At 51.9% G+C, this 24,902-nt stretch overlaps 3 protein-coding genes across 7 annotated transcripts; 1 reads left to right on the top strand and 2 right to left on the bottom strand.

Annotated features, from left to right (window-relative positions):
- Positions 1-271: 271 nt before the first annotated feature.
- Positions 272-2,899, bottom strand: Nudt22 (nudix hydrolase 22). Its single transcript, XM_020159048.2, has 5 exons — positions 2,420-2,899; positions 1,862-1,960; positions 973-1,070; positions 741-834; positions 272-437 (listed from the first exon to the last, which is right to left on the bottom strand). Exons 1-5 carry the CDS (start codon positions 2,897-2,899, stop codon positions 336-338), a joined length of 873 nt encoding a protein of 290 aa, XP_020014637.1. The 3' UTR covers positions 272-335.
- Positions 2,413-5,711, top strand: Trpt1 (tRNA phosphotransferase 1). 5 transcript variants are annotated; one of them, XM_074048339.1, is made up of 8 exons: positions 2,413-2,551; positions 3,725-3,808; positions 4,044-4,125; positions 4,577-4,746; positions 4,833-5,007; positions 5,190-5,246; positions 5,326-5,439; positions 5,576-5,711. In XM_074048339.1, the coding sequence occupies exons 2-8, from the start codon at positions 3,734-3,736 to the stop codon at positions 5,665-5,667; spliced, it is 765 nt and encodes a 254-aa protein (XP_073904440.1). In that variant the 5' UTR covers positions 2,413-2,551; positions 3,725-3,733; the 3' UTR covers positions 5,668-5,711. The 5 variants fall into 5 exon arrangements, 3 of the variants coding, with proteins under 3 accessions (XP_073904440.1, XP_020014644.1, XP_073904433.1); XR_002212082.2 differs by lacking the exon at positions 2,413-2,551 and adding an exon at positions 3,271-3,548 and having other exon boundaries at positions 5,128-5,246; positions 5,329-5,439; XR_012438991.1 differs by lacking the exon at positions 2,413-2,551 and adding an exon at positions 3,271-3,548 and having other exon boundaries at positions 5,128-5,246.
- Fermt3 (FERM domain containing kindlin 3) lies at positions 5,652-24,497 on the bottom strand. Its single transcript, XM_020159052.2, has 15 exons — positions 24,342-24,497; positions 23,662-23,835; positions 20,150-20,383; positions 19,841-19,960; positions 19,588-19,756; positions 19,358-19,460; positions 9,169-9,276; positions 8,884-9,018; positions 8,751-8,800; positions 8,554-8,678; positions 8,257-8,363; positions 7,925-8,158; positions 7,449-7,573; positions 6,404-6,545; positions 5,652-6,287 (listed from the first exon to the last, which is right to left on the bottom strand). The coding sequence occupies exons 2-15, from the start codon at positions 23,819-23,821 to the stop codon at positions 6,108-6,110; spliced, it is 1,992 nt and encodes a 663-aa protein (XP_020014641.1). The 5' UTR covers positions 23,822-23,835; positions 24,342-24,497; the 3' UTR covers positions 5,652-6,107.
- Positions 24,498-24,902: the final 405 nt, after the last annotated feature.

The following is a 24,902-nucleotide window of genomic DNA, read 5'->3' as shown; positions in this document are numbered from 1 at the left end:
CCTGAGGAACCTGACCTTCGGGAGAGGTTCTTGTCCTGTCACCGCCCCTGGGTGACATAGCTGCTGTTTCGCCCGGCAGCGAGACATATTTCCCAGAGCTGTTTTCACCCCACCAAAACTTGGCATGGAAGGCACGCTTGCAGTGGGGAAACCGAGTCTGGGCTGTTGTGCTTTTTATTTTTATTCCCTTTCGGTCACATCTTCCTGTCTCTTTCACCCACCCAGGGTACCCCAGCGGCCCCTCTAATGGAAACAGCAGATGACAATGGAATCCAAGAAAGAAGTCCTTTATTGTCTTCCGAGTTGTGGTAATAGAGCTGGGGTCCTAGGGCGACTCAGATAGGATTTCCCTGGACATGGTTGTAGAGCAGGATGGCACCTTTGGCCGAGGGGCAGAGCTCCGTCCACATCTCGGTCTCCTGCAATCTCTGTACCTTCTGTGGGAAGACAGTGAGACCCAAGCCTCCATCCCTGTTCCTACTGGGGCTTTGCTCTGAACTTCTGAGTCTCAGAACCCCCTGCACTGCTCAATTCCAAGGGAGACATTGGTAAGGGGGCTGAATAGGTCCCTGGGGAAGAGGGCAAGGCTGTGCCTCCAAACTCTGAGACCTGGATATTCTCTGCCCTCCCCCACCTCCACTCCCAGCCATCTCCCCCCCCCACCACCACACGAGCATCCCCAGATTTCCTTGCAGGCCCAACCCTGGAGTCCAAGCAAGCTGCAGTTTGCTCCCTCGCACCTGTGTCTCCACAAACAAGATTCCTGTAGACTCATGGGCCTCAGGTCCCCCACTCAGGTAGTAGTTCCTTACCTCTTCAGAAGTCAGACTGCACCTGGACAAGGACATGAAGGTGGCTTGGTGGGTGCCTGGCCCCTGCAGGACCCCTGTGGGACCCAGCTGCCTTAACTCCACCCATCCTCCTTCCTCTCCCCCAGAGAACCTAGGATCCTGTATCCCAGAGCCCACTCACCGGATGTAGAACTCAGCACTGGCCCTGCCAGCACTGGTCTCATTGCGGGCGATGCCCAATAGCAGGGGCTGGCTCAGGGTGGGCAGCGGCAGGTTCACCTGGGGCAGGGGATCCCATCTGTCAGTGTCCACTTCCCACATCTACCCCGCTCAATGGAAGAACATCCTATTACCCTTACCCTTATACAGCATTTTGCAGTTTTTTTGTTTGTTTGTTTGCGGTACTGGGGTTTGAACTCAGGGCCTACACCTTGACCACTCCACCAGCATTTTGTTGTGAAAGGTTTTTTAGAGATAGGGTCTCATGAACAATTTGCCTGGGGCTGGCTTTGAACTGCAATCCTCCTGATCTGTGCCTCTGGAGTAGCTAGGATTACAGGTGTGAGCCACCAGCGCCTGGCACATTTGTGTTTTGTAGTCTTAGTAGTCAAGTGCCTGGTATCCCAGAATGTAAGATCTTGGGATATTTATTTTATAAATGTGAAAATGGAAAGCAAAAGATTGAACAAATAGTCCTGAGAAGTTCCTTTACCTAAGGGAAGCTGATTCAGTAACAGACTGATGTACTCCTCTTTCAACAAATTTGGAGTAGGTAAGAAGACATCTATCATTGTTTCCACTGTAAAGAGGAAGAACCTGGCTGGGTGCCAGTGGCTCACGCCTATAATCCTAGCAATTTAAGAGGCTGAGATTGGATGGAGGATCTCAGTTCAAGACCAGCTCTGGCAAATAGTTTGTGAGACCCCATCTCCTAAAGGAACCATAGCAAAATGGACTGGAGGTATGGCTCAAGTAGTAGAGTACCTGCACCTGCTTTGAAAACGTGGAAACCCTGAGTTCTACTTTCTCCTTTCAGGCCCACCATGCTGTCCCAGCCACCCCTCACTCACCTCATCACAGATCTCCTGCAAGACGCTGGAGAAGAGCTCACGCGCCACTAGTTCCCCGGGGAGGTCCTTGTGCTGGGGGCTGTTGCCAGGGCACAGGGCCTGTGAGAAGTGAGGTTCAGCCTCTGCCCTTCACCTTCTCTCACCCTGTCTTCCCCCTAACCCAGCCCTCCTTTTCCAGATAGACAACCAGAGGTGACTGGGTGGGGTAAGACACCCTGTTCCATTGCACCCCACCACCACCATGTTCCCTAGCTTCCTGCAGATTTATTTTAAGTTGGGCCTGTAGCCAGGTCTTCTAGATGGCAGAGTGCCTTTATCCTCCACCTAGTAGAGGTGACAGTCACAGGCTGCAATCAGCTTGGCCTATTCCTGCTCCTGGGACAGCCCTCCCAGAGGGTACTGCAGCAAGGGGGCTATAGGGCTACCCAGAGCAGACTTTCTAATACCAGGCCAATTTTCTTTTAAGGGATGAGCCCTCCAGAGCTGGGAGGGCTTAGAGCTCCAGCTCCCCTGAGCTGCCTGGGACTTTGTGCCTTTGTACCCAGCCTGGCATCTCACCTGAGGCTCAGGGTGCCCACCAGGCACATCCACCAGCCCAGGGGCTTCAGCCACCTGCCAAGAGCGGCGCAGAAGGACCAGGAAGTCATCAGCTGTGACTAGAGCAGCGCCCACCCCCAATGGGTCGGCCAGGTAGGCTTGCTTGTCACCCCAGTCCGTGGCTCCCTGCTCTCGCAGCCAGGAGGCTGAGTTGGCCCAATTGGTGCCCAGGAATTCTCTGTAGGAAGTAAGACCCAGGTGCAGGAGCAGCTGTGGCCTAGGCGAGTCAATGGGTGCTAGCGTAGCTGAGTGCAGGCGGAACTTGGGAGCATCAAAGAGCCAGGGTTGGGCCTGTAGCCGAGTCTCCCAGATGGCGGTGATGGTCTTGTCCCCTCCTGGCAGTGGGCGACGGTCGTGGGCTGGGCTCAAATCCACCCCTACTTGTTCCTGGGGCAGTCCCCCAGGAGGGCACAGCAACATCAGGGACACTTCAGGGTCCATGGTCTGGACAGAGCAGTTCTGGGAGAGGACACAGCCAGGCTGTCACCCTAGGAAACATACAGCCATCCCCGAGCCAGGCTGCTGACCTCCTCTGCTACACACTTCCTGAAATTCAGCTCTTCTGACCACTCCTGACTACTTCCTGACCACTCCTTGGGCGGTTAGTGGCCTATCATCCGAGCAAGGGCCCTCAAGCCCAGCTCGGAGTCCGAGACTCCTACTGCCAGAAATCCCTGGGACTCCTGGGCATCCCTACCACCCAGAGGCCCTCGGTCCCCAAAATGCTCATGTCCACCAAACCCGGGAATCCAGCCTCCAACCCGGAACACGCCAGGACCGCTTCCCAGGGTCCGGAAGCTCCAACGTCAGCAGGCACTCGGAACTCACCAGCCAGCTGGGACCATAGGCTCCGCCTCTTTTCCTAAAGCGGAAGTGCCCGCCCCTTTCTTCCGCGGCTTTTCATTGGCCGGTCCGGGCTCTCGGGAGGCGGGGGGCGCCCAGGGTTGGTATATCCGAGGTCCTGGCCGGGGCGGGTCCTTCCCCAGTGTCAGCCTGCACGCCTTCTCCAGGCCGCCTTGCCAACACAGCCACCAGCCTGGAGCGCGGGGCTCGGTTCTCCTGGGCCTCGTGGCTGCTAGTGTGACCTTGGGCAAGTTTCACCAGCTGGGTCTTAGTTTACCTATCTGCACCAGGGGTTTAGGGTGGGAAGCGAATTTAATGAGCTTTGTATCTGCTTCTCAGTTCCTGAGCCTTTGTGACTTTATGAGCAGGGCGGGGACACGGGAAGGCCCTTAAAACAATCTCCACTGTCACTGCTCCACAAAGGTCTTGGCCATGAGCTCCTCTGGAGGAAGGAGACAGAGAACAGCAGGTCCTATGGGGAGAAGAGCTCACAGACCTCGGGAGCAGGTGCGCCCCCTCCGTCCTCACCCCCATGGTGGCAGGACCGGGAGGGGACTGAGCCCTGGCTTCCTGGTGGCGTGGGGGCGGGGCACTGATGGATCAAATTGGTCCCTGAGACCACAGGAGGACTCCTATCCCTCTGATCTCCTGCTGCAGCAGATCATTGGGGGTTTAGGGAGGGTAGCAGGACAGGGTCATCATAGAGTCCTAGGCTATCAGGCTACCGCTGGGTTTTTTTCAGGACAGAGACGTGCAACTTTCCAAGGCTCTGTCGTATGCCCTGCGCCATGGGGCCTTGAAGCTGGGTCTTCCCATGGGAGCTGGTAAGTGAGGGTCTTAGAAGCTGGGAGAGCAATATGAGCCTGTCTGTTCCCCCTCTGCCGTGACTCACCACTGCAATGAGGAAGGCACAGTGGGTTCTGGGAGGATGGGGGCTGGAGCTCCGTATCATGTCCTCTGGGAGAGGAGCCCCTTTCTGGGCCAGGCTTGGTAATTTCTCTTCCAGCTAAGTGGCCCCAGTACACACTCATTCCTTGGGCACTGGGGGTAGGGGATTTTGAGGCAACTGATGTTTATTTTAGACCAGGTCCTAAGCACTTTATCCATGTGACCCTCCCTAAGGCAGATCCTCCTCAGGAATCCTGAGGAAACTGAGGCCCAGAGAAGGGAGACTTTCTAAAAGTCACACAGCCTTTGTTCCAGCCACCTGTGGCTTCCTGTTAACTGAGACCCTGGTTCTAGCAAGGTCACTCCTGAGCATCTGTTTGCCTGCAGATGGCTTCGTGCCCCTGGGCCACCTCCTGCAGCTACCCCAGTTCCACAGCTTCTCAGCTGAGGATGTGCAGCGGGTGGTGGAGACCAATGGGAAGCAACGGTTTGCCCTGAAGCAAGGAGATCCCAGCACTGGCCCTCTCATCCGGGCCAATCAGGGTCACTCTCTACAGGTAGGTGCCAAGGGGACAGGTGGGAGAGCTAGCTGGAACCTGGACCATGAAGGAGTCACTGCCGTTCATTCAACCACCAATCCCAGGTACCTGAGTTGGAGCTGATGCCCTTGGAGACACCACAGGCCCTGCCCCCAATCCTAGTCCATGGTACATTCTGGAAGCACTGGCCATCCATCCTGCTCAATGGCTTGTCTTGCCAAGGAAGGACGCATATCCACTTGGCCCCAGGACTGCTTGGGGACCCTGGTGTGACCAGTGGTCAGTGTCCCTCCTTACCCACCCCGTCCACCCAGATCCCCTCCAGGGGTCGCAGTCCCCCTTGTGTGAGCCACCCTCTGCGTTACGTGGGTCAGCACCCTTCCTCCACCCCATCCCTAGGCCCCATTCTGCCCAGGTTTGCTGACTGCAGCCCCAGGCCCCAGCACCAGTTGTCTCTGCAGGCATGCGTCCAAACTGTGAACTGGCCGTCTTCATCAATGGCCCCCTGGCCCTGGCAGGTGAGCGTGGGTACAGCAGGCACTACCCTAGGCCTTTGTGGCGCACTGGGGACATGAGTTACAGCACTAGCTCTGTCAGCAGATGGAATCCCCTTCTTCTGCTCTGCCAACGGGGTGATCCTTACTCCAGGGAATTCTGATGGCTTCCTGCTTCCCAAGTACTTCAAGGAGGCCCTGCAGCTGCGCCCTACCCGTGAGAACCACCACCCCAGCCTTTGTGCCTGAAGCCTGTGCTCTTCTGTCCTCAGCCTCTTCTTCAGCCCCCAACCTCAACCCCAGGCTGACTTAGATCTCTCCCTTTCTCTAAGTAACTCTTGTCTCTATCTCAGGAAAACCCCTCTCCTTGGCTGGTGATAAAGAGACAGAGTGTCAGAGTGGCCCCAAGCACAGCTCCAGAGGAAGAAGGATGGTCCAACAATAAAATATTTATTTATACAAACGAAATTTAAGGCTGGGGTGTGGCACAAGTAGAGTACTTGCCTAACAAGCGTGAGGCCTTGAGTTCAATCCCCAGTACCACCAAAAGAATAAAAGAAAAAAAAATAATTCAAAACAGTCACACAAAAAACCTCCAGTTTGAAACCAGGATTTCTCATTCTTTAGTTGCCCCTGGTCTCCCTTTGCTCAGGGAACTATAGGTAGGAAGATCAGTGCTTTAGCCACTCAGACTAAGGAACGGAGCCCTGTACCAGCTCAAGGCCCACCCTCCCTAGACTAGGGGCTGGAGAGTGGTCAGCCAGGGCTCTGGTCTGCCCAACTGGACACATGCCTGAAGAGGGGTGGGGTAGTGAAGCCCAGTGGGTCTGGGGTTAGGAGTGGTTGTGGCAGGTGGCGAGCAGAGCAGAGATAGTCAGGCTGCCCTTAGAAAGCCTCATGGCCCCCTGTGAGCTGCAGGAAGAGGTCCTCGTCCAGCTCCTCCCCGCGGGCCCGCTCCCGAGTTGACAGGAAAATATAGCCCCCGATGTACTCGTGCACGATCCGGCAGCTGGCAGACACGCAGCTGAAGGCCACGTTGATGTGCTCGTCAAACTCGATGGCCACCTGCAGATGGGCAGTCAGAGGGCCAGTGGGCAGGTGGAATAAGGGAGCCGTCCTATCCTGCCCTGGTGGGGTATGGCCTGGCCACCTGTCCCACTCCTACCCTCTCTCTGGCCCACCTGCCGGATGTCCCAGTTGACATTCCACTGGCGCATGTTGCTGAAGCGCCAAGTCTTGACCACGTCACCCACAGCCAAGTCAATTCGGATCAGTCGGTTGTTGGCAATGCCCAGGATCTCGTCTTTCCTGCTGCCCTTGAACCTGACCCCCAGGGGAGAGAGTGTGAGCAACGGCTCCATGCTGCATGGCAGAGCCCACTTCAAAAAGCGTGCATAGCGCTCCAGAGCCAGTGCAAAGGAGGGAGACAGGGCAGTGCTCACATCCCAGCCCTGCATCTCCCCAGCTGGGTAATACTGAGTGAGTCATTTAGGTTCTCTGGGCCTCAAGCTCCTCATCTGGAGAATGGGGTTATTAAAAGAATCATTATCAGAGTGGCTGTGATGGTGCATGTATATAATCCCAGCTACTTAGGAGGTAGAGGCAGGAGGATTGAAAGTTGAAGGCCAGCCGGGTGAAAACGTAGGGAGACCCTGTCTCAAAAACGAAATATAAACAAAAGGGCTAGCAAGCCAGAGGCCCTTGGTTCAAACCCCAATACTGCCAAAAAAAAAAAAAAAAAAAACCCAAAATCATTATAATAGCACTTAGCAGGGTTAGACAAGTAGCCTGTGTCTTTAAGAAGTAATTTTGTGTGGGGTGTGTGTGGTCGTCATGGTCATCACCCATTGCCCACCTCATCTTTGCAGGCTTGGGAAATGAATAGGCAAGAGGGCTGCTCCCTGTAGCAGCATCCCACGTCATCAGCCCTGGTCTGCAGCACAGCTGACTGAGGCCCAGAGAGGGACATGTCCATGGCAGAGCTGGGACAGGCACTGAGTCACTTGCTTTCCTGGCCTGAGCACTTGTCTCTTTCTCGTATTTGCTATGGGGGTACAGAATGGGGGGTGCCCCAAGCAAGGTCTGTCTGCCCACCAAGAGAACAGGAAAGGGGAGACTTTGGGACATCTGCCTGGGACCCACTCTGGGGATGTGAGCACAAAGCAGCAGGTAGCAGGTGAGGGCAGAGAACAGGCTTGGCAGGGTGGGGTGGGGCTGGGATCATACCTGACCATGACATAGGAGATGCCAAAGTCGGGCAAGGACTGCCAGGCCTGGATGAAGCGCAGCTGGGCCTCAGTCAGTGATAGCTGGGCCACGTTCTGATGGGCTTCCAGGATCCGTGGGGTCAGCTGCAAGGCCAAACTGGTGACAAGCTGGTAGGGACTCCCCTCCCCCAAAGTACCCCCATTGGGTACTTGTCTCCCTGTCTTGTCAGACAAGATGCGAGCCCCAGAAAGGGGCAGTACCCATTGTGAGGTCATCATGGTGTACCTCCCACCCCTCAGCATATGTGGGCTGAGACAGCCCTGATGTGGACATGGGCACCAGGACTGTGACCACTCCTATGGTGCTCTCAGGGACACAGCAGGAGAAGGAGGAAGTAAGTATGTGGCTTTCCCAAGGAAGAGTACGCGAGATCCAGGGGTCAAGGCTGGCTTGACAATTGCTGTGGGCATTCCCACCAGCATATCCTCTGGTACCTGTTTGGCCTTGAATTTCCTCTGGAAGCGGGGGGCAACGAGTCCATAGGGGTTGAGGCCCTCAGCAGAGGCATCAGGTCCCTGGGGGTGGTTGCCAGAACCCCCGCCGCCTGCCCGCTGCAGACTGAGGAAGGCCAGTATGGCCTGCACCTCACTGGCATAGCTACTGTCCGCCATAGTGCGGCCCTTGGAGGCCAGCCGGCAGCCAGCCATCCAGTGGGCATACTGCTGCTCCTGGGGTGGAGGACAGGGAGGGTGGTGAGGGACCAGCCAAGCCCTGGCCCCAGCCCCCAGGTGGTTTCTGTCCCTGGTCCTCCTCTAGCCTCACTTACATCCTGGCACCGCAGGTAGATCTCACTCATGCCCTCAGGGGAGGGTACTAAGAGTTTGATGCAGAACTTTTGGCCGGAGACATTGACATCGGGGACCACCTCACAGCCTGCAGGGAGAAGAAAGGGGGGCTGAGAGGTCTCAGAGAGGGAGGCCTGCCTGAGAGGCCCCCATGGAAAAGCCAGCCCCCACGGCCACCTCAGGACAGAGCACGTCCTCTCTGGTCCCCAGGAGGAACCAGGCTGGGTGAGAGCATTTAGTTGCCCAGCCCACAGGTGTGCCCTGCCTTGCCAACTCACCCTTGAGGTTGAGCTGTTGAACGGGGTCCCCTGGGGCCTCATCCTGGCTCTTATAGTAGGACAACGTGGTTTCTTTGAACACCACCCAGTACTGGCGATAGCCCTTCAGAGTCAGCTTCCGGGGCCTGGGAGTGAAAAGGAGGTTTGGGAACATTTGTCTTTCTCAATCCCTCCCTCCACAAGGGTCTCAAACTTACCGGAAGATTCGGAGATGGTCCTTGAGTTCTGGGATGGTGGTAAGGCTGTCCTGTGGAAGGAGAGGAGTCAGAAAGGACCCAGTCCCCTTATCCTTGGCCCCGGCCTCAGCTGTGAACCTGAGTGCCTCCTCACCAGCACATCTGTGGGCGCCGAACCCTCCAGCTTCACCTCCAGGTTGTTCAGGGCTACATCCAGGTCATCCAGCCCCGGGTCTGCACTGGCTGGTTCGCCCATCTCTCCACTCTGGGACAGCTTGTTGATGTGATACTAGGGACATGTGGCCAGGGAGATTGAGTCCAGCAGCCCAGCCTGGGCTTTCCTGGAGACACCCCCTCCCCAACAATCCCTACCCTCAACTCAGGCCCTCCCTGCCTGGGACCCTCCAGCACCCACCAGCACCCAAGGGCCCCCAGGTACCTGCAGGGCTGCAAACACCATCATCTCCTCCTCAGTGCAGTCAATCTCCTCCAACAGCAGGTCCCAGCGTGCCTGCTCATACAGCTGGGTCAGCCGCACCGGGTCTGTCTGGAGCAGTGGGGGTGGGGAGTCAGGCTGATCAAATGCCAACTGTCCTGAACACCCATAGCTGTGGCCCAATGCGGACAGCAGACCCTGGCCCCACCCCACCAGGCTGCCAGTCCTCTGCAGCCCAGGAAGGCAGTGGGTTTCTCTGTAACCCTCTGCTCCCTCTGCCATGCATCATTTCTCTGTGTCAGCCTGCTGTTGAGGGCTGGGAGAGCAAGGAAGTCAGTCCCTATGTCAAGTGACCCTGGGGTGCAATAAAAGCTTCCCTGCAGCAGCTTCCTGTTCATTCAATGATGGTGATAAAACAGGATAGACCATAGGGATACAATCAGGGAAGACTTCCTTGAGGAGGTGACTTGCTAAGCAGAGCCCAGGAGAGTGATGATGGGTCACTAAAGGAAAAAGTGAAGGAACAGGAGTCCAGAGAGAAGGAATTAGGAGGACAAAGGCCAAAAGGGCTCCCAGTCACCCACAGAAGTACACCTTTAAGGCCTACCCACAACTAATAGCAGCTGGGCAGTGGTGGCTCACGCCTGTAATCCTAGCTACTCAGGAGGCAGAGATCAGGAGGATTGCAGTTCAAAGGCAGCCCTGTGCAAATAGTTCATGAGACCCTATCTCAAAAAAACCCATCACAAAAAAGGGCTGGTGGAGTGGCTCAAGGTGCAGACCCTGAGTTCAAGCCCCAGTACTGCAAAAAAAAAAAAAAAACAAAAAACAAAAACGGCTGGCAGAGTAGCTCAAGTGATAGAGCACCTGCCTAGTAAGCAGGAAGCCCTGAGTTCAAACCCCAGTATCAACAAAAGTAAATAAATAAATAAAATTTAAAAACCCAAGTAAGTAAAAAGGCAAAACACAGAGTGTATGTTTATCTGACAAATGCTTATGTCCAGGATATATAAAGAATGCCTACAAGTCAATAAGTAAAATAAACAACTCAATATAAAAATCATCAAAAAATGTGAACAGAAACTTCTCAAAAGAGGATATGCAAATGACTAATGGGCAATTAAAAAAGGCTCAGTTTTATTAGTCATCAGGGAAATGTAAATCACAATCACCCAGAAAGCTTACCACCACTGGTGTCTGGAGCTGGGTGCAGGAGGATGAATGACTGCAAATGAGCACAAGTGAACTTTTTGGAGCAACAAAAATGTTCTAAAACCTGATGTGGTGAGGGGTGCACACTGTGCACAATTCCCAAAAATAAACTGAATGCTTACAACGGGTGACTTTTATGTGAGTTATATCTCAATGAAGCTGTTTAAACAGCTAGGTGTGGTAGTTCGTGACTGCAATCCCAGCACTTGGTAGGCTGAGGGAGAAGGATCTTGAGTTTGAGGCCAGCCTGGACTACATAGTGAGACCCTCTCTTAAACAAACAAACAAAACTATGCAATGCCACTCCACACCTATCCAAATGGCTACCATGGAGAAGACTGGCATTACTGAGTGTTGATGGGGTTATGTGACAGTGTAAACTGACAGGCTGTTGATGGGAGTGGAAATTGGCACAACCAGCTTGGAAAGCTGTTTCCTAGTACCTGCATAGCAAAGCCACTGCCTGCCCTATGCCCCAGAGATTCCTCCTCAGGGTTTATGCCCCACAGAATTGTGTACGTATGGTCCTCCAAACACACAGCCAACCCTCGTATCTGTGGAGCTGCATCTGAGCATTCAACCAATCAAGTATTGAAAATATTTTTTAAAAGAATTGTGTCTGAGCTGGGCGCTAGTGGGGCTCATGCCTGTAATCTTAGCTACTTAGGAGGCTGAGGTTGGGAGGATCACAGTTCAAGGCCAGCTTGGGGAAATAGTTCAAGAGACCCCCATCTCCAAAAATAACCAGAGCAAAATGTACTGGAGGTGTGGCTCAAGCAGTAGAGCGTCTGCTTTGCAAGCAGGAAGCCCTGAGTTCAAACCCCAGTCTCACCAAAACAAAACAAAACAAAAAAAAAAATTGTATTCACCGTTACACCTTGCGACACTCCACCAACCATTTTTGTATTAGGTATTTTTGAGATAGGGTCTAGAGAACTTATGTGCCCAGACTGGCTTTGAACCATGATCCTCCTGATCTCTGCCTCTGGAGTAGCTAGGATTACATGTGTGAGCCACTGGCACCTGGGTACACACCTTTTTTCTTCTGAAGTAATCCACTGCAACAACTATTGCCAGAGATGGTATCTTGGACTGGGTGTTACAGGCAATCCAGACGTGGCTTAAAGCACAGGGGGGGTGGGACCAAGCTGAGGACATAGGGTCTCGTCCTTCTCAGTGCTTCCTCAACCCCTCCCCCACTACAAGACCATTAATAAAATAGTTTGATCCCCCTTTCTAAAAAAAAATAGTGTAGGGGAAGATCATATAGGCAATATGCTAATACTACATCTCTTTCTTTGCAGTATGGGGCGCTGAGCCCAGGGCCTCACACAGGCTAGGCCAGGCTCTACCACTGAGCCACATCTCCATCCCTTAACAGGGTCTTGCTAAGTTGCCATCCTCCTGCCTCAACTTCCAGAGCAGCTGGAATTACAGACATGCATCACCACGCCTGGCTGCTATTTCATATAAAGGATGAGAATAACAATCTCTGCAGAAGTGCAAGATTTCAGGGCTGGGGTGTCACCTAGTGAGTGCAAGGCCATGAGTTCAAACCCCAGAACTGCAAAAGTGCAGGACTTCAATTTCAGATTTTGGTATCTGTATGTGGAGAGGGCACCCCAGAACCAACCCGCTCATGCAACATCCATGGACAATAGAATGGATAGGTTAATAGGGGTTTATCAACATAATGAAATGTTACACACCAATGAGACACCTTCACAATGCACAGCACAGATGAATCATATGAACAGAATGCGAGTGAGGAAGCCACACAGGAGAGTACAGACCGTGGGAACCACGCATGTACATTTCACACAGAGGGAAAGTTATCGCTCACCCTCCATGAGGCCTTGCTTACAAGAAACATGAGGGCAGTTTTGAGGGGCCCAGAGTTCTATGGCTCGATGCATTAGTTACACGCCTGCATTTTGCTATATATAAATCATACCAAAGTATGTCTTAAAAAGGTACATCATGGGTGGAGTAGAGTGGCTCAAGTGGTAGTGTGCCTGCCTAGCAAACATGAAGTCCTGAGTTCAAACCCCAATACTGCCAAAAACCAAACCAAATCAACAGACATTTTTTTGGAACACCAGGGGAGAAGGAGATGATTCTAAAAGCTTCTCGTATATACTCTCCTCTATGGCCAAAAGGGTCACATTTGAAAATAGAAATGACTCAGGAGACTGAGGCAGGAGGACTGTGAGTTTGAGGTCAGGCTGGGCTATAAGGGAGACACTGTCAAAAAATCAAAATCTAAAACAACAACAATCTCCCCAAAAAACCAGAGAAACTAAAAATTGAACAAAAATAATGCCAGATCCTCAAAGTTGACACTGGAATTAAGGAAAACAAAATAGCTGGGTGCTAGTGGCTTACACCCGAAATCCTAACTACTTAAGAGACTAAGACCAGGAGGATTGTCATTCCAGGCCAGTCTAAGCGAAAAAAGTTTGAGAGACCCTATCTCAATGGAAAAAAACTCGGCATGATGGCACATGTCTGTAATCCCAGCACCCAGGAGGCAGAAGGAGAGTCTGAGGCCAGCCTGAGCTATGTAACAAAACCCTGCTTCAAAAATAAAAACAAACAAATAAATAATCAGAGTAAAAGGGATAGTAAGTGAAAAGTCTTGAGTTCTAACCCTGGTACCCCCCACACACACACACACAAAATAATAATAAATAAATAAATAAAGGAAAATGGCCTCAAAATTTTGCAGGGTAGAGATCAGGAGGATCGTGGTTCAAAGCCAGCCTGGGCAAATAGTTGGCAAGACCCTATCTCAAAAAAACCCATCACAATACAGGATTGGTGGAGTGGCTCAAATTGTAGGCCCTGAGTTCAAACCCCAGTATAGCCAAAAAAATATATATATATTTTTTTTTGCAGGAAACTGTCTTCATTTTAGGATCCTATACCTAGCCAGACTGTGGGGTAGAACTACAGGATTTCATCTCCCCTTTAGAGGAAACTATTGAATTGAGGGCGTCATCAAGAAAGAGGAACAGAAGCCCAGGAAACAAGAAGTCCAATGTAGGACTGGAGGTGTGGCTCGAGTGGTAGAACCCCTGCTTAGCAAGCATGGGCCCTGAGCTCAAACTCCACTATCACGCAGAAAAAAGCAGCCCAATGTTGGCATTCCCAGGAAAATAGCGAAGTCCCAGGATGAACATTACGCTGTGGGTCTGAGTCGTGCTGCCAGCCACCGTTCAGAGGAAAGAACCCTGACTGAAACGGGATGTGACTCCCTGCTCTGAAAGCATCCACTGTGTGGATGCACACAGTGGAGGAGGGGCTGGGTGAAGGAGCATAGCCTCAGATCCCTGTGAGGACACCCAGGATGCTGGGTATGGTTCAAGTGGTAGAGTGCCTACTGAGCAAGCACCAGGCCCAAACCCCAGTACCAGCAAAATAAGAAAGAAAAGAAAAAAGCCAGGTACTGGTGACTCACTCCTACTCTACACAGCTGAGATCAGGAAGATTGAGGTTTGAGGCCAGCTTGGGCAAATAGTTTGAGAGACCTCATCTCCGAAATAACCAGAGCAAAACAGAATGTCGGAGTGGCTCAAATGTTAGAGCGCCTGCTTTGGAAGTGCAAAGCCCTGAGTTCAAACCCCAATCCCACCAAAAAAAAAAGAAAGAAAAGAAAAGAAAAATAGCCCCGATGGCAAGTCACAGCCACATAGAGAAAAGCATGTAACAGTCTCTTTTATCATTGTGGACAGATAGAAAATTAATAGAAAAAATAAGTTAATAAAAATATAGCAGTTTGGGCAGGGGGTGTAGCGTGTGCTAAACACATAAAAGGCCCTGAGTTCAGTACATATATCTCCTCCAAAGAAATTTGTCCATGAAAGGAAACACAAGCATAACTATTTGGGGTTCACTAAGTACATGCTATACGCAGTACTATTTGCAGCCAGAGTCACATTGTTTTTGGTTTTCTTTGTTTTGCAGTACTGGGGCTTGAACTCAGGGCCTTCATCTTGAGTCACTCCACCAGCCCTATTGTTTTGAAAGGTTTTTCAAGATAGGGTCTCATGAACTATTTGTCCGGGCTGGCTTCAAACAGTGATCCTCCCTATCTCTGCCTCCTGAGTAGCTGGGATTACAGGCGTGAGCCACCAGCGCCTGACCACCAGAATCACATTGTTTTATCCAAAGACTGAAAACACTACTAGATTAGAAAGATACACAAAATGTGTGTGCTGTGTGGGAGGGGGGAGGGTGTCAGACAGCTAAGTTTTCATCTTTCCTACACAGTCAATAGATAATGTGTGAACTGAAAAATCATGAAATAGGAAGCCAGGCACAGTAGCATACACCTATAGTCTCAGCTACCAAGGATGCTGAGGCAGGAGGATCACCTAAGTCCAAGAGTTCAAGGCAAGCCTGGGCAGCATAGTGAGACCCTGTCTCAAAAAAAATAGAAAAGAAACAGAAGAAGAAGATGGGGGAGGGAGGGTAAGAATGAGAAGAAGCAGCAGCACACAAAAAATAGAACAAGAAAAAGAAAAAGAAAAGCAAGAAATAAAGACTAACAGAGTGGCTCAAGAGGTAGAGAGCCTGCCTAGCAAGTGTGAGGCTCTGAGTTCAAACCCCAATATTGCAACAATAAATAAATAAATAAAAGCAAGAAATAAAAATATCAGCATGTCAGATAGAAGTAAACACTAGGGGTCGGAGCTGTGTCTTAGTGGTAGAGTGCTTGCTTAGCATGTGTTGGGCCCTGGGTTCAACATGCAGCACACATACACACACAACTAAATACTAGAATACAAAGCTCCAGAGTTAAAATCAATAAACTCAACAGCTCCTAGAAGTGAGAGATGTGAGCTAAGGATAAGAGGGACAGGGCATTGCTACAAATTTGGAGAGTCCACGGTAGCTAGCACATGCAAGGCAGAGTCGTGGGCCTGAGGTCAGCAAAGGGCTCTTCCTGAGTTCAGCTGAGCCCTGAGTTCAGTCGGTGCATGTGGACACAGGATCTACCCGAGGCCGGATAGAACCACTAGACAGGAGCAATGGACCAGGTGCCAGAGCCCACTTAAGGGTGGGAATAGTTCACATTCCTGACGGCCAGAGGAGAGAAACCTCACAGTGCATGTGCATCAGACAGTGTACCTGGAAGGAAGTCACCACAGTTGTAGGTGAATTTGTTTAGAGGATGCTCTGATCCTGCCTAATTGAGGTTAAAAGCAAGCCATTATTCACCATGATTCTTTCTTTCTTCCTTTTTATTTATTTATTTTTTTGCAGTACTGGGGCCTGAACCTTGAGCTACTCCACCAGCCCTGTTTTTGTGATGGGATTTTTTGAGATAGGGTCTCATGAACTATTTGCCCAGGCTGGCTTTGAACCTCAATCCTCCTGATCTCTGCCTCTCGAGTTGCTAGGATTACAGGCGTAAGCCATCAGCACCTGGCTATCCTTTCTTTCTTTCTCCTAAGGATTGATTGAACCCAGAGCCTCACACATGCTAGACAAGTGCTCTATAAAAACAAAAGCAAAACAGGGCTGTGGGTATGACTCAAGTGGGACAACACTCGCCTAGAATGTACAAGGCCTCAAGTTCAAACCTTAGTACAGAAAATAAAATGGAAGGACTATAGGAAAAGTAAGAACAGTGATAACCCAACAAATCTGCTCCTGGTTATATTTCCAAGAGAAATGAAATATGTGCACACGAATATCCATATGTAAACATTTGTCACAGCATTATTCAAAATAGCCAAAACATAGGGGGAAAACCTGACAAGTAGATAAATGAGATGTGGCAAATCTACATAATAGAATATTATTTAAAAAAAAAAGACATGAAGCACTTTTACGAATTCTACAATATGAATGAACTTGAAAATACTGCCAAGTAAAAGTAGACATTACAAAATGCCACTTATTAACCAGGCATGGTGGTAAACACCTGTAATCCCAGAACTTGGAAGGGTTAGGCAGGAGGATTGGGAGTTTGAGGCCAGTCTGGGAAACATAAGTGAGAGGGACCCTGTCTCAAACAAACAAACAAAAGCTGCTTACTGTATGATTCTGTATAAACGGAATGTTCAGAATAAGCAAATCAGAGACAGAAAGAGATTAATGGCTGCTCACAGCAGACAAGGTTGGGGAGTTTGAATGTGGCCCTGAAATTTTATGGTCACTCCTTGGCCTTTTGGTTAAGATCAAGTATGAAAACCTAGTCCCCAGCTTCATATGTTAATGCATGTGGAGGTGACTAAGATTAGATGAGGTCATGAGGGTGGGGTCCCCATGATGATATCAGTGGCTTTATAAGAACAGGAAGTGAAATGAGCTAGCTGGCGCCTTCTGTCTCACCATTTGACGCCCTCCATCATGTTGGGATGTGGCAAGAAAGCCCTTACCGGGAGTGGTGCCCTGCTCCTAAACTTCTCAGCCTGTAGACTTGAGAGGCCAGTAGACTTCGTAAATCACCTCGTCTCAGGTATTGTGTTACAGCCACAGAAAACTGACTAAGACAGGAGGTAAAGTAGAGTGACTGCTACTGGGTATGGGCCTTCTTTTGGGGGTGATGAAAACATTCTAAAGTTTTGTGGTAGTGGCTTGGAATTCTGGGAGCATTCCAAAAACTACTGAATTGTACACACTGAGTGAGCTGCATGGCACATGAATTATTTCTCACTAATGCTGTCACCATAGTCACAGCAACAATGATGACAATGTATGGTGGGGTTTGATAGGCGTAGAAGCAAAGCCTGTAAACCAGGGGCACAGAGGCTGGGAAGGGACACAGAGTATCCTTGAAGATTCTGAAAATGGACAGGAAGTAAAGGGACACTATTTTTTTTTTTTTTTTTTTTTTGGCAACACTGGGGTTTGACCTCAGAGTCTCACACTTGCTAGGCAGGCGCTTCACCACTTGAGTCACTCCTTCAGCCCAACACAGGACACTATGTGATGTAGCACTGCACGTGCACCGTAGCTCCTACAGCACCCACTAGGAATACGGAGCCGGGGGCCAGGGGCTCATGCCTGTAATCCTAGCTCCTTTGGAGACTGAGATTGGAGGATTGCAGTTTGAGGCCAGCCTGGGTAAGTAGTTCACAAGAACCTCATCTCCAAAACAATCAGAGCAAAATGGACTGGAGTTGTGGCTTAAGCAGTAGAGTGTCTGCTTTGCAAGAGCGAAGCCCTGAGTTCAGTCCCCAGTCCCATCAAAACAACCAACCAAACAAAGAATACAAACAACTAATCAGCTAATATACAGGGGATAAAGCAAAATAATAAAAAATACTCCCCCCAAGCTGGGCACCTATAGTCCTAGCACTCAGCAGGCTGTGGCAGGAGTTCAAGATCAGCCTGGACAACATAGCAAGACCCTGGTTCCGATAAATTAAAGGTAAGTACTCCAGCCAAAAGGAAGAGAGAACCAAAGCGCAGTGAGAGCGAAGGAGGTAGCTATCAGTTAAAACGATCTATGATGTATTTCAAAATGGCTAGAGGAGAATGAAGTTCCTAACACATGGAGACGACTCGTGGTTGAGGAGATAGAAATGCTTGTTACCTGATTTGATTATTACACATTGAGTACAGGAGTTGAACTTCCACAATGTACCACATAAATACGCACAAATAAAGTAAATAAATACTTACATTCAATTCAATTAAAAAAGAAGTCAGAGAAAGACAAGAAAGGGAACCATGAAACCTGTGGGAGGAGCAGAGAGGAATCTAGTGTGGAAAGGATGGAGTGGCTGGACAGAGAAGTGCCCAGAGCCTGGGCAGGCAGGGCTGGTCAGCTACGGAGTCCTGGAAGCAGGACAAGGGGTTTTTTTTGTGTGTGTGTGTGTGGTACTGGGGTTTGAACTCAGGGCCTTCACCTTGAGCCACTCCACCAGTCTTTTTTTTTTGTAATGGGTGTTCTCGAGATAGGCTATCATGAACTATTTGTCTGGGGCTGACTTCGAAACAAGATCTTCTTGATCTCTGTCTCTTGAGTAGCTAGGATTACAGGCGTGAGCCACCAGTGCCTGGCTTTTGCAATGGACACCTGGAATGCAGGAGGGGACCCTGGGCAGGCTGGGTGGAAGTGCCTGTGAGGCCTCTGGGGCTAGAGCTTAGGGAGAGATATTTGGGCTTGAGGTGTACATTTTTGGGAGATGTAAAGAGGATGGGACAATGTTTCAATCCATGAGACTTGAGATTACTAGGAGAAAGAGAGAGAGAAAGAGAAGAGGCCTCCCAGGGTGGAACCTGAGCTCACCAGCATGAGGGACCATGGAGAGAGAAGCAAGAGTCAAGGAACCTGCAAGACAGGTGGATACCTGAGTTAGTGCATGGAAGCTATGAGCAGAAGATAATTCCAGAGGGAAGGTGGTCAGCTGTGTCCATGTCACAAGTTAGCCAAGCAAGTAGTGGGTAGGAAGGGACCACGGGACAGATAGTATGGAGACCATGGCTACCTCAGCAGCAGGTGCACTTCTTTATGTGGACAGCAATGGAAGACACTGGGACAGGTTTGGTTAAGCAGCAGGAGGCAATTGAGGGGCACCTACAGAAAGTTGAAAACAGCAAGTGTTCTGCAGATGGTCATTTAGATGCTTTGTAATGAGGGGCAGAGAACTGGGGTCACAGGTAGAAAGAGAGGCCTGTGGGGTCCTGGGCAGTGGTGGAGAGAGACATACAGAGCAATCATCACCAGCAGAGACAACGGATGGGAGGAGGATGGAAGGGGCACATGCCCCTCAGGTCCAGGGACTGTCCCCTCCAGTGTGCCTGACCCCTTCTCCCCCGGGAACCCCAGCCCCTCAGCCTCAGACACTGAGATCTTTTAGTCCTCCATCTGCCTTACCATTGTCCCGACATAGTACACCACATTTGTGGAGTCAACCCTGCAGTAGGGACAGACACATGGACAGATGAACTGAGCCCTACAAGACACTAACACCCCAGAGCCCAGACCCTAGGTCCCCCTGTATCAGAGCCCCTGGCCCACCTTGGGGTCCAAGTCGAAGAAGGTGTAGTACTTAAATCGCAGCCAGAGTGTGTCTCCTGCCATGATGCCCTGCTGCATGAGGCAGTGCGATGAGTCCAGCCACCTGCAGTCACAGAGGCAGAGTCAGGACAGGGTGTCACAGGAGGGGCTGCGCACACAGACGAAAGGCCTAGAGCCAGAGGTGGGTTGTGGGGAGAGCCAGGCCCCAGCAGGGTGGCCCCATAACACACCTGCCATGGAGCTGCGTCTTGTCAGCTAGGGAACCTGGCCGGGGCAGGCGCTGGAGCAGCTGCGGGTCAGGCGGTGGCTGTGGCCGGCTCAGCATGTAGTAGCAGGCCTCGGTCTGGACACTGTCTGAGAAGTGAGCTGGCATCCCCCGGAACAAAGTGGGCGCCACGCCTGCAGGCACATGGGGTCAGCCACGTCTGTCCCCAGGCCTGGCCTTGTCCCAGCCCCAGCCCAACCCAGCTGGGCCTTGCTCACCGCCAGCAAGGATGACCTTGGTCAAGTCATAGACCTCTTCCTCTGGCTCCTTCTCCTTCTTCTTTTTCTCCTTTTTCTCAGGAGCCCGCAGCAGGGACAGCTCCTCAGGGTGCCGGATGCCTGAGGGCAGCCGGGCCTCAGTGCCACCAAGGTCCTGCCCTGGGAGTGACCTCCCCGCCTCATCCCTGGGTACCTTGGGGCAGGTCACAGACCTGTGCGAAGGATGGGGAACATGACAGCAAGGACAGGTGACAGTGGCTGGGTCTGGGAAAGGAGGGCTGGTGGATCAGGGCCAGGTCGGCTACTCACTGAGCAGGCGACAGATGGCGGCCACAGTCTGGAAGAGGGGCTTGGAGAAGCTGGCACGGAGGCGCAGTGCACGGCGGTTGGGCAGCCGCAGGATGACTGGCCGGTGCTGTGGCCCAAAGAAGAGGCGGGCATCGGCCAGAATCCCATATTTGTCCAGTGTCCAGTGTGTCTGTAGCAGCCACTGTCTTTTCTGCTCCCACCAAATGGCATGGTCGGACCAGTCCTGCTTGCGATCTGGGGGAGGGGACCACAGGGGTGCACGTCAGCCAGCCTGCTCATTCTGCTCAACAGAGCACAGTCCAGGAGCCTGAGGTAGCAGAATGATTCCACTAACTGACCCCTGCTAGGCTCAGACCTTATATTACTCTCTCAGGGGAGTCCCCCAATCCAGAATCTGGGTGCCACAATCTTGGTAGCTCCATCTCGTGCCCCCTAGCTTATTAGGGCTCTTCCATATGGCAACTTGTGTGTGCTCCAGTAACACCTGAGCTAATTTCTCTCTTGAACTCCTAGGACTTATGTCTGAGTATCCTCAGAATCTGTTGCCTGAGATTTGCCCGACATGGAGCAACAGACTCTTTACACATTTACTGGTTTCTAGCTGTGTGACCTTGGGCAAGTTACTTCACCTCTCTGGGCCTTAGTTTTCTTATTTGTAAAATGTAATAATCCCACTGACTCATGGCTACCAATCAATGCCTGCCACATGGAAAATGCAGAATGTTTGTGACTTACTTATGCCTGTGCATGACTGTGTGTTCAGTTGGAAATATAAATATGTCACTCGTCATCTAGCCAGAAAAACTAGGGACACAGCAATGGATGACACAGGGCCTCCTGTCTGTTCCATCCTCACCCACAGAAGTCTGAACTGGTGGAGTGAGCTCAGACACAAAGGGGAGCGAAAAGTCACTTGGGGTGCAAAGGCCCTGTTTCTTGGATTCTCCTGGGTACTCCTTGTGAGATGTCTGACTCCTTGACCTCTCTCCTATTCACACCTCTCCCCAACCCACCTCCTTCACCTCCCTAATGTCCCCGGTGCTCAGTGCTGCCAAATCCAGAAGCTTTTCTAACTGGTTCTCCAGGGCTCAGACCCAGACCCAACTGTCCTGCAGCACTTGCTCTGTGCCACCACTTCCCCTTCTTCCCTTGGCCCTTTGCTTTTTTTTTTTTTTTGCCTGTACTGGGGTTTGAACTCAGGGCCTCACACTTGCTAGACAGCCACTCTACCACTTAAGCCCCGTTTTCTTTTAAATTTAAAATTTGAGACAGGCCGGGTGCCTGTGGCTTATGCCTATGATCGTAGCTACTCAGGTGGCAGAGATCAGGAGGATCGCAGTTCAAAGCCAGCCCAGGCAAATAGTTCGTGAGACCCTATCTTGAAAAACCCTTCACAAAGCTAGGGCTGGTGGAGTTGCTTAAGGTGAAGGCCCTAAGGTCAAGCCTCAGTATTGAAAAAAAAAAAAAAAAAAGTCCCCAAATTTTGAGACAGGGTCGTGCTATGTAGCCTAGGTTAGCTTCAAGCTCTTTATACTCTTGCCTCACTCTCCTGAGTGCTGGGATTACAGAAATGTACCACCGCTATGTCTGGCAGCCTTTGCCCTTTTTTTGTCTTCTTTGGCCTGCTCTCCTGACAAGCCTCTTAGCTGTCCTTTCCCTGGATTCAGTCTGGGACCTCACCTTCCTTCCTCGGCCATGCTGTCTTCCGGGGGGCTCTCCTATTCTACAGCTTCAGTTGTCATCTTCTGCTAGGAGCCCCATGACATGGACCTCAGCTCCAGACTCTGCTCTGAGCCCCAGGCCAGAAAGAAATCCACCTGCCACCATTTAAGGGATGTGGATAGCTTCCTTCATTCCCACTTCTCTGTGTCTGGTCATGTACCCAGAACTGCAACCATTCAGTCCCAGCCTTCAAAGTGCTCTGCCTAAACTAACCCTGGAAGAGGGACCCTCTCCTCCCCAGTTCCTCCATGCCACCCAACCCTCCATGGGTTAGGTGACAAGGTTTCTCCAAGAGGTCCAAGCACCTTGAGTCAATATCAACCCCATCTCCAAAATCTAACTCCTTTCCACCTGTCCTGACTGACCCATGGTGGCCTTGTCACTGCTCACCAGGACAACTTAGATCTCCCTGCTTTAGTCCTCCCCTACCAGCCACTAAAGGGCTCTGCTCAAGGTCCACCTCAGCATGGTCATCTACCAAAGAGAAGGGACTGGCTTAGCCAAGCATCAATTGACTTTTTTTTTTGTGGTACTGGGCTTGAACTCAGGCCCTACACTGAGCCACTCCACCAGCCCTAGTTTTGCGAAGAGTTTTTCGAGATAGGGTCTCACAGAACTATTTGCCCAGGCTGGCTCGGCACCATGATCCTCCTGATCTCCACCTCCTAAGTATCTAGGATTACGGATGTGAACCACTGGTGCCCGGCTTCAACTGACATTTGATGTACTTAGGAATGACTGGGAGTGGGAGAGGTGGAGACAGTGTCTCCACTGCAGGGACCACAAGCTGTAGGGCCTGCTCTGAGATGTCCAAGAGTGGTGCAGCAGTATGGTCTAGCTGATTGTATTTAGGTCTCTTGCAGTGTCCATGTGCTGAGCCCAGGGGTTGGCCAGGTCCTCAAACCCCTGGGCCCTAGCTTGGCCTATGCCTGCCTCAGACACCATCTGACACCCAGTCTCCCAAGGGACCCTCTGCCCCCCACTTCTGCTTTCACAGCCTCTTTGTGCCCTGCCTCTGGAAGCTCCCCTTTGGGCCTCAGCCCTATGACCAGGCTGTCCTTGGGCTGGGCCTGCGCAGTCACACTGATCCCCTGCCACCCAGGCTGCACATGGTAGGTTGACTAGGTCTAAGAAGACACCATTCCCTTCCCTGTCTCTGCTCCACCCGCTGTGGCCTAAGACCCAGGTTCCTGCCTGGACTCTTGGGGTCTGTCTTCCGGTACTGGCTATCAGGGTGTGCCTGCTGTCCCCTCAGGAAGAAGTAGCCCCCATCCAAGGCAGGAAAGAATGATGAGAAGCCCCTATGTCACTGGCCCTGTGTCTCCACCAGGACTGATACTGGTGCTGCTCTGCTATAACTTCCGGTGGGGGCAGGGCCTTCCCATCCAGGCCTGTCACCAGTCTGAGAGCTTTGCCCAGGAGGAAGTATGGGAACACACCCCAGGATCCCCTCATAGCTTCCCCTCTGGCCTCAGGTGTGTGACCTTGGCCTTGGACCTGCCAAAGTCTCCCCTTCTGCCCAAGAAGTGGATGAATGGAGAGCTGTGGACTGTCTGCTTCTTGGGGATTTGGCAGAACTGCCGGAGTGGGAGGAAGGGAGGCAGAATGGTAGGAGGCAGGGGAAGAGCTGAGGAAATGTCTTTTTTGGAACCAAACGATTAAGCTGGTGCCTGAGTCACTATGACACAGTTATCGCTAGCTACACAACAGCCATAGTCCGGAAGTGCCAAGGGACTCCCGTTGTAGCGCCTGTGTACAGAGTGAGGCAGGTGGGGGCCTAGGGGACTCACTGATCTCCTCCACGATCTTCAGGAGCACCCCTCCGATGTGTGACTCCCCCGTGACCCGGAGGATGACTGACTGGGCCTCAGGGTCCTCCTCGCCCACGAACACCCGCAGCTCCCAGGATGAATCAATGTAGTCTCCAGAGGCTGTCTTCATCCCCGCCATGGCTGCGGCCGCTTCTGCCGAGAGTGGGGGAAGGAGGTGAGGTGAGCAGGCACTGTGGCCTGGTGGGCTGCAGGAAATCCTTCAACCTGAAGGAGCCACATGATAACCTGGGCAGGTGGCAGACAAGAAGCAAACTTACAGGCCCTGGCAGATAAGCAAGGTGCTGTGGTGATCCTGGCCAATCTGAGGCCCTTTCACTGTTGGGGTGCGTGAGTTGAACGGCCCCTCTTACCCCATGCTGTTCAGCTCCCTCCCATCGTACAGGTAGGAAGACTGATGTCTAGTGTAAAGAGTACCCTGCTAGATGCCAGAGCTGGGCCACACCCCAGGGCTGCCCTCCTGACCCCAGTTCCCTGCATACCCACCCTAGCAGGGTGAAATAAGTCCAGTTCCTGCCTCCAGCTCAGACCCCAACACCCTGGCCAGCAAAAGCGTGGCTGCCGCATGGGAAAGAGGCAGGCTGGGCAGAGGCTGCAGGAGGGTAGGAGACAGAACTGTCCTGAGTCTCACTCAGGCTTACCTGAGCTGCAAGGAGCTGGGGCTGCAGGTGGCTGTAGAGGGCTGGCCACCCCTGGCCTTGGGCTGTACACAGGAAGGCTTCTTGCCTCTGCTCTATCTTCAGAGCTTCCTTCAAAGAGCAGCTCTGTCGCCTTATCATGCAGGGCGGGCTGGCCCCTCCCCAGGGCGGGCTGGTGCTGGGTGCAGGAAGCACATTGCCAGCCCCCAGAGGGCTCCAGAGGGCCTCTGCTTTCATCCCCAAAGCACAGGAAACCACGGAGAGCAGGGCTGATGGAGCAGACACCACAGACAGGGCCCCTCCTTTGGAGGGAAGGTAGGTTCAAATTAGGAGCCCCGATGGGATTGGCAGCCTCCATAGGAAGCATCTGCCACTTCCAGCGTGTCCTCACTGGAGCCCTGGGCCATGAAACATCTCTGGGCTGCTAGTGGGAGATCAGGAATTGGAAGAATCTGGGTCCTTTAGGAACTCAGGTCAAACCAGCTCCAAGCCCCAGCTGTCTCTGTCAAAGCCCCCTAAAGGCCCTCAGGGGAAACAAATTGTTCTTTCAGTTTTTCCTGCCAC

Source organism: Castor canadensis, chromosome 1 (assembly GCF_047511655.1).
Source record: "Castor canadensis chromosome 1, mCasCan1.hap1v2, whole genome shotgun sequence".
In the NCBI taxonomy this organism is placed as follows: Eukaryota; Metazoa; Chordata; class Mammalia; order Rodentia; family Castoridae; genus Castor; species Castor canadensis.
The sequence above is the reverse complement of the archived record's forward strand: the minus strand, read 5'-3'. Positions and strand labels throughout refer to the sequence as shown.